At 35.3% G+C, this 14,755-nt stretch overlaps 1 protein-coding gene across 1 annotated transcript in view; it reads left to right on the forward strand.

Annotated features, from left to right (window-relative positions):
- LOC121418297 (protein salvador homolog 1-like) overlaps positions 1-9,640 on the forward strand; it is a 30,272-nt gene extending 20,632 nt beyond the window's left edge. The window contains exons 5-9 of the mRNA XM_041612080.1: positions 3,855-3,930; positions 4,784-4,888; positions 6,250-6,443; positions 7,647-7,867; positions 8,814-9,640. Of these exons, the coding sequence (XP_041468014.1) occupies positions 3,855-3,930; positions 4,784-4,888; positions 6,250-6,443; positions 7,647-7,867; positions 8,814-9,122 (905 nt within the window). The 3' untranslated portion in view covers positions 9,123-9,640. The remainder of the gene's footprint in view (positions 1-3,854; positions 3,931-4,783; positions 4,889-6,249; positions 6,444-7,646; positions 7,868-8,813) is intronic.
- The last annotated feature ends 5,115 nt before the right edge of the window (positions 9,641-14,755 follow it).

Raw genomic sequence — 14,755 nt, forward strand, 5'->3', positions numbered from 1 at the left:
AAAATCTAGAATTTCGTAATGTCCCCAGTCAGCAGTGTCAAATAAATGCCACAAGGCAAAATATCAGCATGCTTATTTACGATACACATACATGTACACCCAACCACACACACATACTCACAGGTGCAACCACACACACACACCCACACACACATATACTAACCACTGCATCATTATCCAATCCTTTTGACATGCACTTACAGCTGAATCTAAAATTTTAGCTCTATTAGATTTCACCAAGTTGTAAAGTGACAAATTTGTTGTGCCAAATCATTTGTCATAAAGCTAATTAATGATTGTGTCAACATAATGTATGCCATATATTCAAGGAGAGGGGATTATGGAAGTGATGCGGACAGATACATGATATCTTCTTGTAAATGATAAAATCGGGTATGATTTTTCTGATTTATAGATTATCCAATAGTTACAGATCGGCACAGATTAATCCAGGGTGGTATATTCCTGGAGAATGGAGTTGATAGGTGCTGGCAGTAGAAGATATTACCTTGAGGGCAGAAGGAGCTAATATCTATTAGCCAGTAGGCATATTTCTCAAGCAATGACGACAAGTAGGAAGAGATCAAATGCCTGAAGCTTCTTACATACATTCACCAAATAAACTCTCTGACTTGAAAAAGAACCCAGAAGAAACCACATTGTACCATGGACCTATAGGCATATCACCAGATAGAAGGGCATCAGGTGACATAGCCTGGATGGCTTTAAACACTAAATCATGAGATGAAACGCAAGAATCAGGAGAAAAAACTCGTGCAAGGCGAAAAACTGATCGCCCTGAAAGTCAACTTTCACCTTCACCAGGTACCACACAAGCTCCCACACCAGGCAAGAGACCTCTCTTTCTAACAGATGGGAAGGAAGAGAAGGGGCTGAGAAGAAAAGCTTAACTTTACCAGTGGTGGCAGTCTGACTCTGATTCCTGACTAAGAAGAAGCCCTGGAAAGAGGTGAACACCAATATTTCCCCCATCAAGTCAGTCCATGGGTGAATGACAGGGCTTTAATAGAGAAAACAATGACCAGAAGCAGTTGCTACCAGAAGAACACTTTGTGTTAAAGTAGTAAAGTGGTAAAGGTTAGGTGTAGTTTCGAAGACGCTTTTTCCCCTATCACTCAAGAAGGACTCCAAGAGAAGCTAGCTTAGTCATATAAAGAAGATCATCCCAGTAGATCACAAAGCAGTTGGAAGTTGGATAGCCCCGAAAAGTCATTGACATCTTGGGTATATGTAGCAAAAGCTGAGCGATAGCACAGAATTGAGTTGAAAAGTGTGATGAGGAAAGTGAGAGACATCCTGTTCACTGCATCAGATTGCAAAGACCTCAAATCTGGAGCTGTTAGGAGACCTAGTAGACACTATTTGGTCCTGCATGCTGAAAAATCTGAAGGGTTAATTTGCTCCTCTGCATCCAAGCAATCAAGAGAAGTCTCATCGGAGATGAATGGTCCCTAAAAGAAGCAGAGATATAATGTGCAACCTCTGAGAAGAGAGGTTTAGGCTTCCTGTCCAAAAACTGGAGAGGCTACATGTATGCTCTTGCCTTCATCAATCACCCTCACATGCATGCAGGAGGATGACCCTTGTTTTAAAAAGAACAAGGATTAGGAACAAGATCAGATTGGCTACAAAAGAGAAGAGATGATGGGCAGAGACCTAGTGCAGTGTCATTACCCTAGGTCAGGATGGACTGGAAGCAACTGGAGGTTTGTGACAGGGAAATAAATGGGAGCAAGAACGCTACATTAGCAAGCTTCAGAGAAGATGGCCAATGACTCCCATCACCGACAAATGAAAAGAGGAAGGAGTAAAAAGAATATGGGGGTCCTTTTTCTCATCTCCCCCTTTTTCATACTGTACAGTCACTAACAACTCCCAATCCACTCTGATAATGGGAGTGCACGGGAGTGTGGGACTGAACCAAAATATTTTTCACCAAGAGTGTTGGGGCCAAAATGGCACAGACAAAATGTTGAGCTTTGCATGGCCAAGGTTCTGACAGTAAGGGTGCAATTAAGAAAACATGTCCTTCCAGAGAGTAGGTAAGCCTGCTGCCTGTACAAAAAGTGAACAGAAAATTAGGTTGTCAGAGAATCAGGGTCAAGATTGTCAGAAAAGGTGGGGTCATGATGAGAAAATACCTAGAAGTAACAATCCTTATAAAAGAAATAGTGAATAAAGTGCATTTTTCAAACTGTCCCTAAAAGGTAAAGATAGGTTTTTGAAAATGATTCCAAAAAGTACTCAGCTTCTGGCTGCATCTGACAGCTAGAGGGGAAGAAAAATGTGAATATAGTGTTTCTCACTGTCAATATTGTGATTGATGAAGGTACACATACATGCATATGCTAAAATTATAAATGTTTGTATTCAGTTTAATAGGCAAGTTTTGAATAAACAAAACTACTAAAAGGTGCATACACTGACTATCTAATCATGGATGTACATAAAGATATATGGAAAAGAAACTGGAAAAAGGAAAATTATGTGACATTTCCGTTCACATGTAACGTCCTGCATGTATATCTGTTCACATGTAACGTCCTGCCAAATACCAAATGCAAAGCCAGACCCTTATTAGGGCAACACAAACATTGAAAATTATACAAATAAAGACTATATAAAACATCTATCAATCTACATGTATGTGATTCTTGTGCAACATTTACTTTGTTCTGCATACTCCAGTATATACATGTACATGTATAGTCTCTCATTAAAAAAAAAAGAAGAATGTCAGGTACATGGTAATGTCATGTGTGGAGATGGGGCGTTTTTCGCTTGTCCAATCATAAAATCAGCTAAATAACCCTGTCAAGTTTGTTAAAAAATTTCTTACTAGCTCAGATTTCTGTTCACAATAGTCTGTCACATCCTGCCAATAAAAACATCAAATCTGTGGTTTTACAAACAGTACAAGAATCAAGCCGATTTTCGTTGTGGGTTATCACTGTGGAAAGGGTAATTCACCAATGACATATTATAGTCTTTTCTTCTGGTCTTGAATGTATAAACAAAACTTTTGCAACTCACATTCACATTTTTTACTGAAATCCTGCCAAAAAGCATTACAAAATTGGTAAATCTTAAGGAAGAACATTCATATTTGAATCTTGGGCAGCAAAAATAATGTGCTTTAATCACTCAGAGAAGAATTGGCATGAGTCCATTCCTTCCGTTGAAAAATGTAATAGAATAAGTACCACTTTTTGGAAAAATATTGCTGTAAGTTCAGGAGATTGGGTTTAGTATGAGGTATAGCAGATGGAATTAAGGTCCAGAATTCATTTTTCATAAAAATTTATAATCCAAAGTTTTAAGAAAAACAACAATTATAATGTTTAATTGGGTTTGAAAATTTGACCCCTAGGTTGACAAAAAGTGGACCCTATCCGTGAACAGGACCACATGAAATCCGGTGAATTTGTACAGCAAAAAAAAAATTGCAGCTACATGTATATTCGAGTGCATTTCTAACATTTGGCTTTATAAATAGGTCTGATATTTCAATTTCTGTATTAGAATTTTGATTTTTGTTATCTTTTAAATTTGATCCAAGTTAATCTTAAGGGGGGGGGGGATTCCCGGCTCTTTTAGGGTTAATGGCAACAAGTGCATTACCCAAGAGTGAAATCAAGCTTTTAATTATTTTACTTCCTAAACAGGAATAATTAAATGATTTTGAGATAAAATACAATCTGTCCTCGGATCCAAATCAGTTCTAGCCTAGAATTTGATATGAATATTGTTTCTTTTTTTTGTATTTTACATTTTGTTCTTAAGAGATGTGGATATAAATGGATTTGAATGTAATGTTTATTTGTATATTTCAGGTAATGTACCAGATATGCCTCTTCCTCCGGGCTGGACTGTAGATAGGACGATGAGGGGGAGGAAGTTTTATATTGAGTAAGTCAAAACCCTTTTTTCCTCCCAATAATTCTATTATTGCTGGAACATTCTCAACGGACAAAGTTTTGAGGGATAAAACCATTGGTATAGTAGTTCCAACTTTCGCCTTGTAAATCGGGGATCATGTGTTCAAATCCCGTCAAGGCCTAGTCTTTTGGCAAGGTATCAATCCACACTTTGCCACTCTCTACCCGGGCGTTGAATATGTACCTGGTAGGATGTGAAAGCCTTTGGGGAGTGCCTACTGAGGTCCTTTTTCCAAGCCATAATGACAATACACTATCCCACAAGTGCTCATCCTTGTTGGAAATCTTCTGTAGGATCAATGTTCCATTTAGATTCCATAATTCCACAAAATCAGGTTCAGGTTAATGTAGCAGATCTAGATTGGGGCATCGTGGTCTGGTGGTAACGACTCTTGTCTTTCAATCAGAGGGACGTGGGTTGGAATCCCAGCCAAGGCATGAATTCCTTCAGCAAGAAATTTACCCACATTGTGCTGCACTCAACCCAGGTGAGGTGAATGGGTACCTGGTAGGATTTATTCCTTGAATGCACTAAGCGATGAAAGGCAGCTCGAGCTTAAGCCGAGATAATGATAATAGTAATAACAGTGCGCTTTGGAATAGATTATTTCTAGATAGATAGGGCTATATAAATGAGTATTATCATTATTATTATCATGTAAGATGATGAAGTGACAATTAATTGTGATTTTGAAGGCAATGAAATCATTGTTTGCTGCGAACTACATTAGTTTGTAAACTTTGAGTTGTATGTTCTCACCAATCAATCACTCAAAAGAAAACATGTTTAAATATTGTGTTTGTCTCCCTCTCTATCTATGCAGTCATAACACCCAGACAACTCATTGGAGCCATCCACTGGAAAAGGAGGGCTTGCCTCCGGGTTGGGAGAAAGTTGAATCTAGAGAGCATGGAACATACTATGTCAAGTATGTCAAGAATAATACATTCACAACATTGATCTGGTTTATATTTTTATAGGAATTACCTATTATTTGATTTGTCTTGCTATTTACAATATTTCTTTATATACATATTTTTCTAGTTTTAAATATGCATGACTTTTAATCATGATATTTTAAAAGTGTATATGTTAATTTATATATGATTTTAATACTCGCAACTTTGCTGATTTAATTTTGACATTGATAGTTTTACAATGTTTCAAGTTCAATCAATTTTAATCTTTTTTTTTTAGATTGTCCAAAATGATTTTTTCTGGCTTTATTTGTTGATTATTTGTCTAGCACTAGAATTGTGATATATTGTAATATAATCTTTTAATAATATAATGTACATTTTTACTTTGTAAAAGTCTTCGGACTTTTGTCATATGCCATTTTCACAATAAAACCAGAATTGATTTGATTTGACATTGCTGATATAGCACATAATGAACAGAAAGGTTCTCTATGCACTTTACAGTAGACAAAAACTACGTATCATAATATGATGATATAAAACAGAATATACATATATAATAGTATTACTCAATATTTGAATATGCAATGAACTTCTTGAATTGGTAAAGAAAAAATAATTATCAATACTACATTACACCTAATTATGAATTAGGGTTTTATGCAAGTACTTGTTATGTAAGAATAAGTGGATGCCTGTAGGTAATTTGTTCCAAAGGGTTGGTCCAGCTACAGAAAATGGATCTAGTACCATAGATGCATGTGTGGGTTTTGGGAATTTGAAGAACTGCTTGTATTCAATCTGTTGGCTCAAACTTTATTCAACTTGTGTTGATTCTTTTTTTTTGTAAAACAAAAAGTAAAATAGTCTCAAACAACATTTTCATTTTGAAGTGCACATCTGCATATTTGCGAAAGAAAAAAATACAAGTTAAATATGTTGATTATTGTCTGTAAGATATCATTAAAATCGATCATTTTCAATTCAATTTTATTTATTTCATTCATTGTAATAAAAGCATTTCAAACAAACATAGAACATTAACACAATAAAAGATAACAATGAATATTACACATGCAAAGTATACATGCAAAATATATGAAAATGAGGAATTGGTAAGAAAGAACAATTGCGTCTTATTTGGTACTGATCCCCATTGAAGATTTATTTATTACATGCAAAATAGTAAGCAAGAACTTTTACACAATAACTATGAAAAGTTTGCCAAATTTGTTTTCCTTCTCTTTATTTTTTTCTCACATTTCATTTCAGTTCATCCAGCTATACTTTATATTAACAAATTAAAGTAAAATAGATGGGACTAAGGAAATTAAATAGCTATTTATCTGTTTTTATCAATATTTGCCAGTCATGTCACAAAGAGCGCTCAGTACAGACATCCAAACGCACCCAAGATTCCACGATACGAACCTACCCCGCCCATCCCAAAGAGTCTGCCCATCCCACCCCAGTCATCAAACATCAACCCAGCGACTCGTTCACAAGGTCAAGCCAGCCAGGCAAACAACTTCTGGGTACCACCGAATCCTTATCTTTACACAGGTGAGATTACCTGGGTCCCATAACACAGAGGGTAACGACTGATCTTATGCTCGATTTTCATGATGGATTGTACTTTGTGGTAAAATGTAATCAATCGTAAAGCTGTTCTTCTACGGTGATGGCTAAGCTTTGTTTAACGGGCCCCGAAATGCAGATTGACTGATATTGTTACGATATGAAATCACCACAACAAATAACATGTAAATTTGATGAGGTTATTTTCCCTTTTATCATAAGGAGTAAGGCGAAGAAGATAAGATAACAAATTATCTTACCTATCCATCAGCAGGTAACTTGAAGAGAGTCCTTTTAATTGCTGTTCTTTTGTTCTACCAGTCTACTGATTTGGTTTGATTTTGAGATCTTTGTTTTCAAAATCTCAAAAGTTGATTGGAAGATATTGTTTCGTTTTATTATCAGTAATGAATGTAAAAAGGGAGTAGCCTAGATAGGCCAATAGCTTTTTGTTACTCCCTCACATCCCATTCATTACTCTATGTTTTGCCTTGTTATTTTTTTGTCGAAATTGTACAACTGTCATTGTTGTTTTTACTCTATTGCATTAACTTACTATGTATTTTACCCTGTTTTCTAAGAGATGTGAAATAAATGAAATTGAATATGTTACAGTCCACACGGCTGGCGACGATGAAATGGATGTTGAAAAGCGACGGGCGATCACAGTCACCGTACTGAGCTAAAATATCCGTGAAGACAAAGTCGATGATGATAAACAGTAGATTTCAGCAATCCATTGGTTAAACAGGTTGATAATCTTGAGGAGAACTGAGAATTCCTCTTTATAAACTAGTTGCAAACAGTTTGTCTGTGAAATGAGAATACCGGTATCAAAGGTGAAGTAGTTTGGTACCTGGGAGGATTAATTCTTTCAATGAACTGAACATTACAATCAATACAATATTTCGTCATGTAATGATTGCACATCCCATTAGGTTAAAAAATTCCAAATTCAATTATTTAAAAAAATGTGGATTGCACAAGTAGTAAAATAAATGGGACTTTCTTCTTCCTTTTGAAATGACATGACTTTATATGAGGGGATAAGGAGCTAATATTTGAATGTCGCATCACTTTATGCACTTATTTATGCAGAGATAAATACATGTAAGTGCAAAGAAACATGTATTCTTCACAAATATTTTTTATTTGATATTCTTAATTTCACTGAAAAATGTTTTGCAGAAATACCAAACTGGTTGGATGTGTATTACAAGGCTTCCCCCGAGCATGATCATAAGCTGAAGTGGGACCTGTTCAGACTGCCGGAGTTAGATGCATTTCAAGCAATGTTAACAAGGTTATATAAAGAAGATTTAAGAACAGTGGTAATGGACTATGAAGCGTACAGGCAATCATTACTCAGGGAGATTGAAAGGAGACATGTCAGGCAATTACATATACAGGTATAGTATTCAAGTCACGTTGATTCACAGTTACTATTTCGGGCCCGGTAGCACAAAACTTAGTGTTTAATCATGGGACTGATTTGTATCATCGACTGCATTGATTATCGTGTATGATCAATTTTAAAAATGAGCCTTACAATCATTCACTAAGCTTTATGTAACAGGGCCCTGTATTTTTTTTTGTCATTATTAAATCTGTTTTATTAAATGCATCTGTTCATTCAATTTCAATTTGTTGTTATACTGTTATTGTATTTGGAAACATAATACATGTATATATATATTTTTCTCCTTTGTGTAATTGGTTGAATAATGGTCACTGCATGGTATATATTTGTTTTCTCTGATTTGTGTTTTTGTTTGTAAACTCACATTTTTAGTCTTTGGACTTTTTGATGAGTATTTTTGAGAAAAAAAAACGAATTAAATTGGAATTTTTATTTCAAAGCTTGATGTTAAGTTTATAATAACTTTATATCACCAGGTCTTGAACACAAGACTTGTAAACAAAAATGTGATACTTCATTTTGAAAATCAAGTTAGCCGACTTTAGATTTAATTTATCAAAATCTTTTAAACAAGCAATTATTTAGACATTTTGAATTTTAGATAACTTCAAATCATGAATCTGTAATATGTATGATAAAGTCTTTTATAGAACAAATTCAGATGACATTATCGGCACAGAGATTTGAATGAAGACTTTATTCATTCATGTCACTGATCCATGATTTAAATGGAAAAAATTGAAATATCTAGTAATTTTCTGATCAAAATCCATGCTGATTAATGGAATCAAAACATGAATTCGGGAGGACTTTGAGCATTATTTTGCATAAATTGTGTCTGTTTTCCTTTTGGACGTAGTAGACAGGGATCGTATATTGTGTTTCTTTAACCTATGAGCTGAAAATGAAGCTATAGAATGACCTTTTTTTTACAGCAACAACAGATAGCATACCAGCAACATGGCTACCCACAACCTGCTCAGGCTCATGGCCACCACCCACAACAACAACAACAACAGCAGCAACAACAACAAGAGCAACAACAAAGACCAGTTAGCCAACTCAACCAGCTCCAACAACATCCTGGTCTCAGGCAGCAACATGAACAGCCGCAACAGGCATTATCCCACCAGCAACAACTTGCCATATTGTACCAACAGTTGTTAAAGCAGCAGCAGCAACAGCAACAAAAACTCCACCAACAGACGCATGGTGCTAAAGATAGTAGGGAAACAAGGATATGAAGAGGTCAGTCTTGGTTAGATCCGTTGATGGCTTTTAGTTGTATGTGACAACTGAAGTCAACATGCAGGTTGATATAATAAGAATTGATGGCATTAATATCCTTATTACTTCACCCAGGTAGGACGAGAGATCTGCACATGCGGTACATACATTGATGTAATCAACTTGCAATTTGCTAATTGGATAGTATATGAAAGTGATGTTGATGGTGATTTTTACCTAAATGCTAAGAGAGCATGAAGGCTTGTAAGCAAGCTCAACTAGATGACTGAAGGCTAAAGATCCTCTCCAGGGGACCTTAGAAGCGTTTCATCAATTTTTTTGTCAGAATAGTTGTCAGATCTGACAACTTCTCTTGATTTTGATTGGCTGAGAAGTACTGTTCCTAAGGTAACTGTTGTATTACATAGGACTGTCAGATGAAACGTCCGACAATTCCTTTGATGTAACGCTCCCCTGGTAATAATTGCCTTACCAAAGGGAACTATCGCACCAAGTGGTAATAAGAGCCGGGTCACCGAAATCTGAAACGCCCGGCTCTACCAACTTAGCTATTGCACGTTCACTGACTGAGCTATGAGGCCTCCAGTAATTGACAATAATCAAATCAATCTACTGCTTTCCTCCAAATTCGCTATTATTGATTTTTCCTTGACTTCCCATTTAAACCTTGTTCTTGTCCTAATTCTTCTACTGCATATGTATGTAATAATTTTTCTTCTTTTTCTGTGTTGTTGGCTAATGCAGTCTTTCCATTATCCAAAGATAATTGTTTATATTTTTTTCTTACTCTGGCAAGTCTTTCCACTGGAGGAAAGTAAGAAACATGTCACTTTTTAACAAGAGGCTTTATGGACTTGGTTGTTTTGCTGTCACAGAACTTTTTTTCAGAGGGATCGAAAAATAAAAGACTATTATATTATTTGTCAGGGTCTTATTAATAGTTGACATAAATAAATATTTGATATTGTGAAATTATTTCAGTTTCGATAATGTAATGTGAATCTCAAGATCGTCCTGTCCTGTAGTCATCAGTATTGAAATTTGACTAAATTATTTAGTTTTGTTTTTTAAGTATGACTGTGTAATACAACAATAATTTGAAGTAACTTGATATTGAAAATTGATTAAACAGATATTGGGTCTTCAGTGCATTTTTTTCTCATATTACTGTAAATACATGGAGGTTTTAATATGTTCCAAAGAAAGAAAGAGATCTCACCAGGGGTCTGTTTCAGGAAAAGACTTACAATTGTGGTAAGTTTGTCATTTTGGTAACTTCTTTAGTGACGGAGCTTTATAGCAACCAATTAAAGTCAAGGTCTCTAGGGTAGTCCTAGTCAGATGGGTGTTAGCTTTTTAATAGGGAGTGGATTATTTGCTGACCCCCAGACTATGAGGCTGTTCTCACTATGCTCCTAAAACTAGTTTACTGGAAACTAAGTATAAGTGAGAATGGTCGAAGCGGTCTTGGAAGCGATCTTCTAAACCAGTTTGGAAAACCACCTCGCGATGTAGTTTTCAAGATCGCTTTGCCCCGTTAAACTGGTTTTAGCGTGAGGACACAACCGTTCTTCGGGAAGTGATCTTCGCACATTTTGAGCGCGCTACTCTACACGACAGGTGTAGAATGACCATGCTGCGGTTTCGATTTTCGCGCGAAACATGTCACCCCACTGAGAGTGTTTCCATAGCAATAAGAGCGCTTTACATGGAGCGATTTTGAAACCCACTTTCGTGTGATCAAGTGGGAACACTAGCAAAGCGATCTTCCAAACTGGTTTCCTGAATCAGCTTCCAGTAAGCTAGTTTTAGAAAGCGTAATGAGAACGGCCTCTATGTGAAAAGCATTGGAGTGGCTTGCAACAGAGACATCTTCGGAGGAAAGCAAACTCAATGAAGCCTGCTTGGCATTGCACAATTGTCGGGTCAGGGAAAAGAGAGATAATGACTTTACCATACAGGCAATATCCAGTGGCATTACATAATGTTTGCTGGTCGTAAATCTTGTAGTCTTGGTGATTTAGATATAAATGGTTTCAAATTTTCCATGAAAATGCATGATAATCTGCCTTTGAATTAATGGCAGAGTTATCAGAATTTTAAATCCTTATGGAATGAGGACCAGAGCCTTAGGGAAATGTCTTCAACATATAAACCCTGACTTTCTTCTGTATGCTAGCTTTACATTTTTGTAGCTGAAAAAAAATATTAGCATTATTTGGATGAATGGTTGTTGATGCTAAATTTTCTTATCTGTATGAAAATAATTGTAAATACTTAATGAAAGATTTATAATTGTCATCTTGTGCCAAAGGTGTATATATTCTTCCATATTTATAAGCTCTAAGTCACCTTGTATGATCATAAATCTATAATATTTGTTGTAATGTGATAGTATCTTTGATTTATGTTTTATATTTTTATAGACGTATGTATATTATGATGAATTCTAACCACGATAATAAAATACAAGAGGATTTTAAAGCCCTGAGTAGTACAGTGGCACATTTAATGTGAACCACAATTGTATTTTACTGGTTCACTGCCCCCCCCCCCCCCCTCCACAGAATGTGTACCGGTATTTCATGTGGGAAATTATCCTGGAAAGAAGATGTTGTTTTGATAAATTTGGTACTGATGACGCAAAAGCCAGGTTAATAAATACCCAGAAAGGAAGTTTGAATTGTGAATTCTTTGCTCTGTTTTCTCCAAATCAAATGAAAAAGCACTCTTTTGAATGTTGTCAAACAATGCGAAACCCTTAATTTAATTTCTGCCATAAGTACCTTCAGAATCAAAAGTAAACAGACAACAAGTGTAGAAATCTCTCTTTATATGTTGGTCTCTTGTAAAACTAGCCAGTACTAATTTTCTTTTTGTCTTAATGAAGTGTTCCAACTCATAAATGCACCTCCATGTACTTACAATGTACTGGAGTATAGCATAACACGTATATGAATGGTATATAGGACATTGAGAAATTGAAATGCATATTCAAGTTTCAACTTTTAAGGAAAGGTGTTTTAATTTAGATGAGATCTGTCAAATTTTATTTTATAATTCATTTGTATTTTCTGTAATTATAAAAATAGAGTAATTATTCCATGAAATTCATGTTTCTTATATATATTATTATTTCATTATTGCTTGTTATCATATAAGTTGTAAAATAATAATATAGAGCATTTTATTATTTAAAATATCTACATTTGAGTACATGTTGCATGTAAGTTGTACCGGCAATGGTTCTTTTTATGTACCGGTATACTTCTCATGATCTTATATGACTATGAATTGTACCAATGATGAATAAATTGCCTTTTCCACATTGTGTTCCTATTAATATTGAATAAGTTGAATTTCCTATTGTCTACTAATGATGACAAGGGCTTTCATGTACAGTGCTTTCCCCCTTCCATGCTATAGTTTGTCATTAGTAATAGCAGTAGAAAATGGAGTGAAGATGTAATATAACTTGACCTGTTAAGCCTCAGAAATCTTAGTTAACACAATTGCAACAAATTGAAAGTTTAACCAACAGCATGATGATACGTTTTGAGTATTTCTTTGTAGAGGGAAAAAACAAAACCAAAACACCTGTAACAGACCTTAATGCGTTGATGTCGTTATGCTGTCATCTTCGAGGTTTAAGCCGTTGGCCTTGCATGCGTTGGTGATTTGCAGCTGGCGCATCTCTGACAACTCTGTTTGTGCATATTTCCTATATCCTCTGAGGGAGGGCGCTATGAGATTATGACATCAAATGCATAAGGTCTATGGTTTTATTTCATTTTTGATGGATCTGACAGTAAGAAATAGTAGAATTTGTTAATGAGAGAAAAACAAAGCCTCATAAGAGGTTCCTAAAAGGAATAATGCGAAAAAGAACCAAAATAACAAAAGTGAAATAGAAGGATATTGCAATCAAGGAAAGACTTGGATAGGGGTGATTCTAGGTACTAGTACCCAAATCTTAATTTTACCTGAAAGTTCAATTTTTTTTATATTAGTTCCATAGGTGAAATGGTTTTTTTTATATCTTTTGAATATATGTGAATTTATTGTATGCACCCAACAAAATGGTAATTCATGTAGCTCATGTTAAATTCTAGTGTGTACATTTATCTGAAATAATATTTTCTTCCATCCTAATCCTTCTGCCCAGTGTATGTGACTTTCAGAAGAGAGAAACATAACCACCGAATTTGTACAATTTAGAAATTTCCTTATGATAGTTGTTTAGAAAATTAAGAATATATCATAAATGGCCTTACTAATATTTGTATGAAATATATGTTAATGCCTTTCTGTCCCTTTTCTTCTTCCTGTCCAATTTCTTTTTTTTAATTCTAAATTTGATGTACTTGTAGTATGTATCAACTGGATGTTGTGTATGTCTGATGATCAAAGTGCAATTGGTTGTATTTTTTTTGCTCTCTCTGTAATTGAATTCATTAATGGACCGTAAATCCTGCAGCTAGACAAGGGCTGTATTCAACTCGATACTGTCATAGATATGCCTGGAGTTTGTATGTGTACAAATATTAAGCACTGGTTTGAAGCAGGGTGACTTTAAGATAGGCCAGTCTTTACCTTTGCCACTATGTATTAGCTTCATGGATTCTGATATACTAGATTTGTAGCTTTTTTTTTTTATTTGGGGGGGGGGGTCAAAACACTGTCAATCAAAGAATCTGTTGCATCAATTGAATCTAAACCTGTGTAGGGGCAGGGTGACTTTAAGATAGGGCAGTCTTTAAGCTTTGCCACTATGTATTGATATAGCTTCATGTATTCTGATATACTAGATTTGTAGTTATTTGGGGAAACCAAAACACTGTCAATCAAAGAGTCTGCTGCATCAATTGACTCTAGTAAACCTGTGTAGGAGCTATCTTTAAAGGAGAATGAAACCATTGGAACTAGTAAGCTTGTGTGAAAACAGAAAAGAAATCATGTAATGGTAAGTGGAATCAAGTACGCACATTTTATCCATTATATTTTTAAAAACTTAGTGAAATACTACATTTTATTTAATGGTAAGTAAGTAATACTATAGACAGGAATAACCGCCGTTTCTGGGAATTTATTCAACAATTTCTGACATTTTACTTTAATCCCCATTGGTGAGTGAGCCAACGCAGTTCAGCGGAACAACCAAAATACAGAGACTGAAGCTTTTGGTCTAGTAATACTACAGATTTGCATATTCTATTGCGAGTTGATACACTTCTAATATAAGGTCATTTTGATATCACAAAATCTGTTAAATTCTTGTAAATTGACCTTAAGAAAGACTGATACCTGTACTTATGTTATGGTAGCTGTGAGGAAATGGATGATAACTTATTTGTACAAAGTATTACCTCATATATGAGTATGTATTACAGGGATCTCCCATAACTTTTTTCTTTTGGTTGCCAACTGGGCAACCTATAATAGGTTAATTGCCAATTCGTCTATTGCCAACTGGTCAACTCATCACATGGCCTACCTTCATTTAGTGTAATACTATTACTAGTCCATGAACATTTCACCAACCACTTGGTCCAATAACCGTTTGGTCAAATCATCATTTCGTCTAATCACCAGGTTGTTAATGACCATTTCGTCTCATAACCAGTTGGTC

Source organism: Lytechinus variegatus, chromosome 7, assembly GCF_018143015.1.
Source record: "Lytechinus variegatus isolate NC3 chromosome 7, Lvar_3.0, whole genome shotgun sequence".
Lineage (NCBI taxonomy): Eukaryota > Metazoa > Echinodermata > Echinoidea > Temnopleuroida > Toxopneustidae > Lytechinus > Lytechinus variegatus.